The sequence below is a fragment of the Populus trichocarpa genome, chromosome 1 (assembly GCF_000002775.5).
Source record: "Populus trichocarpa isolate Nisqually-1 chromosome 1, P.trichocarpa_v4.1, whole genome shotgun sequence".
In the NCBI taxonomy this organism is placed as follows: domain Eukaryota; kingdom Viridiplantae; phylum Streptophyta; class Magnoliopsida; order Malpighiales; family Salicaceae; genus Populus; species Populus trichocarpa.
Genome location: NC_037285.2, coordinates 888,120 through 894,002, shown reverse-complemented (window position 1 = coordinate 894,002; position 5,883 = coordinate 888,120). Strand labels below are relative to the sequence as shown.

The following is a 5,883-nucleotide window of genomic DNA, read 5'->3' as shown; positions in this document are numbered from 1 at the left end:
GAAGTTAATATTGAGAAAATTTAAACTAAAATAGCCAAAGCAAATTATTGATAACTTGCAGAACATCAATATATAAATGTTCAAAGACTGGAATCTATATATATATATATATATATATATATATATATATATATATATATATATATATATATATATATATGAAATATTATACCACTTTAGTTTTTTTTGCCATAAATTAATTTCAAAACCTAATGCCATTCTCAGCTGTACTTTGGATCAAAATAAAATAAAAATCATTTGTTAAATTTTCAATTCGATAAGTTCCATGATTTACATTTTATTATAAAAAAATGGTTTATAATTAAGAGAAAGTTAATTAAGATAATTAAATAAGTTAAATTATATTTACGTAAAAGTTGATTAACTCAAAAGTAGCATGTATTAACTGACCAAAATTCCCTCCCGTACAATTTTTTTGCGAATCCACAAAATTGGCTTGTGAAGAAAGAAAAATGAGAAAACATGTTTTGTAAAACTGCCTTGAATACAACAAATCAAACCATATCATTTCCTATGTTTCATCAATTACTTATCTTCCTCTTCTTGGACTTCTTTGCATGGGATGGTAAATCCATTTTTGATAGGTTTGCGGGTGCGTTTTGCTTCTTTCTATGCTGTTTAGAAGGCGTGGGTTTTGCACTGTCAACATTACCTTTGGAAGCGGAGTCACTTGCTGAAGATTTCGTCTTCGACTTCTTCAGAAGAGACTTCTTCTTGGACAAGTCTGTAGGACGTTTCTGCTTATTACTCTGAGGTTTACTAGGCAGTGGTTTCGGGCTCTCATCTTCATCAGAAGAAGAGTCATCCAATGATTCATCTTCGTCAGAACTGAGTATGAGATCCTCCACAACATCTTCATCTGAAGCTAGCTCTTCTTGGTGCTCTGCCTTTCTCTTCTTTTTCTTCTTCTCCTTCTTGGAAGGTTTAGCCCTGTAAACCAAGGTCGAGTGGGTCAGGGTCAGATTGATAACTTAGATTGCCAGGGGTGTAAATAAAGGCATCAGACTGTTAAAATTGATTGATGTCAATCACTGTAGATGATGATTTTGTTGAGAATTTCAGTAACCGTAGATGATCTTCAAAATAACAAATATGATACAATAACTCAAAATTGAGGGAGAGGCAGATGGGATCACTTACTCGGGTGTACCTCCTGGTAACCAGGAGGAACTAAAGACAACAGCTCCTTTCTCATTAGCAGCATCATCATCATCATCATCTTCGTCACTTTCTGGTATCTTGTTTCGGAAGACAGATGAATGCTCACCCACAAGAACACTGAAAATTTTGGCACATAAGTTGCACAAATCAGCTGTCTAAAACAATTAAAGATTTGTTTCATAAAGCATGAGAACACTAATTGGTAACCTGGATTCTGTCAATGAATCACTTCTTTGTCGTGCTACTTCACGCAAGGTTGCAACATACTGTGACAAAGGACTGGCCCCTGACTTCTTTTCATCCTGTAACGAATTAATTTAAGCACATCAGAAATCCTGATTTAACAATATGGAGACAGCAATCTGAAAAAAGGCCAAAACAAATCCTTGATGAACAAAGCATGGCTCTGTGTACAAAAGCAACGGCTATTTGTTTATGGAAAAACTTCAACACAGTGAAAAGGAAGCAACAATGATATGAAATAGCAATACCTCAAGAAAGGATGCTGCAGCAGGATCGTTTGGCAGAAAAGTGACTGACATGCGCTTTTCATTTGTAAACTTGGAATTAGCCTCAATCTGGGACATGGATGGGCTAAAAAATCAGCACTGCTCAAGCCCTTTTTGTTACATGTGATGTATTTATTTGTACACATAACAGTCATAAAAATGAATGATACAACAATCTTCCAACCCTAATACAGACAAATCTATCTAAAGAAGAGCACATATGAATTATGCATAATACATACCCAACGAATAAGCTCCCTCATTTGTTTCCGGAACCTTTCAACTTTGGTAGTCTTGCAAAAACTCCTCAATCGTGCAGCTGGAATGAAAGACAACTCAAAGAAAGCAACAGAATAGCTCCATTGAGCTAGATGTTCAGCAAGTTCCTCTACCACGGAAAACACACATGCCTCCTGAAATGCTCGTGTCTTCAGGGTAGACTTGTTCACCTAACAGAAAAATTCGCAAAAGTCAATATATTGAAAAGGCATACTTTAGGGGATTTTTGCCCAACATGAGAACAAAAACAATGTAAATTAACACTAAAAAAGAAAATGTCAAACATACCTTTAGTTCAGCACGCAAATCAATAGCTTTGCCAACACCTCCAGTGGGTGGCCTATCCAGTTCTTTCATCTCCAACATGTCTAAAAGCAGCATGGAAACTGGTATAAAAGTACCAGTAGAAGCAGCAATCCGATTAAGCATTCTAACACATCTCAATCTAAGGGGAATGTATCGAGCAGTAGGAACTAGACGGGCAACCCCTGAAATTATTTGGGTGAGTGGATAAGCAAGAGGCCTGAGATCAGCTTCTGAGCTATAGGTACAGATAGCTCCAGTCCAAAGTTCAAGGCAATTCATGAACTTCCATTCATAAACCTTGCGAAATGAATCCTATAGAAACAGTGAAAGGCAAGGAGAAGAATAAGTAAGCGAAATTTTAGCATCACTTCCAAGATAATTGAGAACTGCATAAATAATAATTTAAATCAATACAAAGAAAAGAAGAAAGACTAGCATATTTCAAATTGCTTGATAGTACAGATGCATAGAATACAGGAAGATTGAATTCACACTTCAATACAACAGCCAAGCCTCAACCCCAAACTAGTTGGGGTCAGCTATATTGATCCTTTAATGCCATTCAGCTAGATGAATTCACAAATCAATATTAAGAGAAAATCTACAACCACATCAAATTGAATATTCTGTAACTTTATTGACAGGCACCTAATCCACTACCACATCAAATCAATTAGATGAACTAAATTCACCAATAGATTGAATAATTAAACAAGTACTCTTTATTTGAAAAGGAAAATTTTCAAAATACCTTTGTTTTCATAGTAATTGCATCTCGTAAAATCATTCCCAACTGGCGGATGAAAACAAAGGCATGTTGATATGCAGTTGGCAGGTCTACCCCAAGAAGTTCTATGACACAATTTGCACGAAATTGAATATATTGTAACTTTACTGCATTTACAAAATGACAGTTCAAAACATAGGCTTTGTATATCCCTTTGAAGCAATCATCCAAACAATCAGATCCAATCCGAATGCATATGTCCCTTAAAAAGAAAAAGGCCACCAAAGGGAGGACACCTTCTCCAGTACTCCAAAAATGAAGGGCAACCTGAAACAAATCAAGGGGAAAAAATTATCACCTGCTCCAAAATGATGCCCATAAGACTTTGGTATTAAACTGATTGACAGTAACTCAAACCAATCCAACATCAACAAAGAATCAAAAGAACTCGTGCCTCTTAAACACCAAAAGTCACAGTCTAGTGTCTCAGGTACTATCATCTAAAGTAAAAGAGTTAAGAAGCATTCCATTACTAGATATACACAATGAAAAGAGCGAGCATTGAAGATGATCAAAATCAAATGATCTCAGCTGACTAGGGGTATTAAAGTGCACCAACTCCAAGACCACTCATCAGAACTGACACATTCCAGTGCAACTGATCGAGTGGTAATCAGAATAATCACATAGAAAAATCTGAAAAATAAGAAAATGATGAGACAAGTTGTTCGTACCTTAATGTACTTCCTTAAGAGAGCTGGAAAGGCAACTAAAAGCACAGATGAAAATTTGAGACGGCGTAAAGTAAATGATATCATCTGTGTATCAGTCATTTGGTTCAAAACATATAGGGCATTCCCAAGATAAGACTTCGCCAGGTGGTGATAGTTCATCCATTTTTTTGTGTGCAGAAGATCATTTACAGTCTCTTTCTTCCCACCATAAGCAGGGAGGCCCAACACATTACGAAGAATTCCATCCATTTCACTTAATACAAATAACATCACTTTATTGAATACACTGCTAGACATAATAGTATACTTTGCTGAAGCATCACCACCTCCATCATCACCATAGTGGCATGCAATTCTGAAAGCTTTCAAAAGAGAACGAACAGCACTTATTTTTCCATTTTCTCGAACTGAATTACACCAGGACTCAACCAATGCAGTAGTAATAACATTGTCAGATGGTTTCTGGTTTTTCTTTGCAATATCACGGTCCCTAATTTCCTCATCGACGAGCATATCCGCATCCTCCACATCTGTATCACCATCTTCCTGCAAAAATTTTAACAGCATGATTGGGTCAGTTGATAGTGATTATCACATAAAAAATCTACGTAAGAGAATATTATGCATACTTACCTCAAAATCCTCATCATCAAATTCTAGAAGCTCCTTATCATGCTCTTCCAGGTACTTGAAAAAATCAGGATCCTGTTAAGAATTAATTTGTTAGCAAATTGTTCACAATCAACAAGGCATTAAGAAAAACAGAAGGTTCATTTCATTTTTTCCAATCGCTAAGCATTAACAATCTCCCAAATCCTTCAAATGCCAACATTCCACGTGAAATTGAGAACCTCAAGTGCTCAAACATGAAGCATTGCAACCTAGTCTGCAATCAAGAGAATCTACTTCTCTCGATATTCAGCTCCTAAAAACCCCCATGCAAAAAGTCATCCAAGCACCCAGCATGACATTTCAGCTCAGCTATCCATTTATTTAACAAAACATATCATCCTTGGAGAGTAAAGCATATCTAACCTTTTCCTTGAGCCTTTGCAACTGGTCTTTATGCTCTCTAGCTACCACTTTACCTGACTTCTTCGACTTCCTTCGACTTCTTTTCTCTTCTTCATCCACATCCTCTTCATCACTGGCCACATGCTCTAAATCCCTAACTGAAATCATCAATCACCAATAAAGAATAGGAAAAAACCCATCAGCAAATACTCAAAACCCCTTCAACCGAATTGAAAAAACAAACAGAATAGCACCATCAGCCCATCCAAAAAATGAAAAAAAAAAGCACAGAAAGCTTCAATCTTTTTTAATAATTCTATATATAATCAAGAAAAAAACATGGGTTTTTAAATTAGTAAATAATTCGATAATCTTAACCATGAAAAACCCATATCAAATTAAGATTAAAAGCAATAAACTTAACCATAAAAAAAACAAAAAAAATACATTGAGAGAAAGCAAACCTGGGTATTCAACTTCCATGTTGAAACTGAATATAGAAAGCTGCTCCTGTTGTTATCAGAAGAGAAAATGTTTATAAAAAGGTCAACAATTCGAAGAAAAACAGGATTTTTCAAGCTGTCTTCACTGAGCTGCTAAAACCCTAATTTTTCTTTTTGGAGGGGTTTATTCTTATTTACCTTTCTTTATTTTCTCTTGGATCATGAAAGCCCATCAAGAGAAAGTGGGCTTTGGAATGTATGTGTTTTTATGGGTTATTTTAAAATAAAGGATAAACTTGATTAATAAAGATCGCAAACTGATGTGGTAAAAGATAGTTGTTGATATTAATAAATAATTAATTAATTAAGAAAACAATATTATAATTTTGCAAATATATTGTGGGAAAAATAAGTGTCATATTTCCATAAATGATTCCGAAAAAATGTTCGAAAGTCGATCGAAATTCAGATATCGATTTAAAATTCAAATCTTTTATATCCAGATCAAAACAATATTGTTTCAAAAATTCTAAAAAATCATAGTTAAAATTAACCTGTTGATTTCTAATTAATTCATTCAATCCATTGTTGTATTAAGTCAATTTCAGATTAATTCTTATAACCCTCCAATTTTGCCTAACTCATGCACCCTTAATTCAAGGGGAAATAACTTACTTAGAGATACGCCT

The 5,883-nt window shown here is 34.9% G+C and overlaps 1 protein-coding gene across 1 annotated transcript; it reads right to left on the bottom strand.

Annotated features, from left to right (window-relative positions):
• Positions 1–381: 381 nt before the first annotated feature.
• Positions 382–5,384, bottom strand: LOC7455764 (nucleolar complex-associated protein 2). Its single transcript, XM_024593915.2, has 11 exons — positions 5,216–5,384; positions 4,773–4,909; positions 4,371–4,442; positions 3,738–4,283; positions 3,028–3,330; positions 2,259–2,588; positions 1,934–2,140; positions 1,674–1,760; positions 1,390–1,484; positions 1,162–1,299; positions 382–951 (listed from the first exon to the last, which is right to left on the bottom strand). Exons 1-11 carry the CDS (start codon positions 5,232–5,234, stop codon positions 543–545), a joined length of 2,343 nt encoding a protein of 780 aa, XP_024449683.1. The 5' UTR covers positions 5,235–5,384; the 3' UTR covers positions 382–542.
• Between the last annotated feature and the right edge of the window lie 499 nt (positions 5,385–5,883).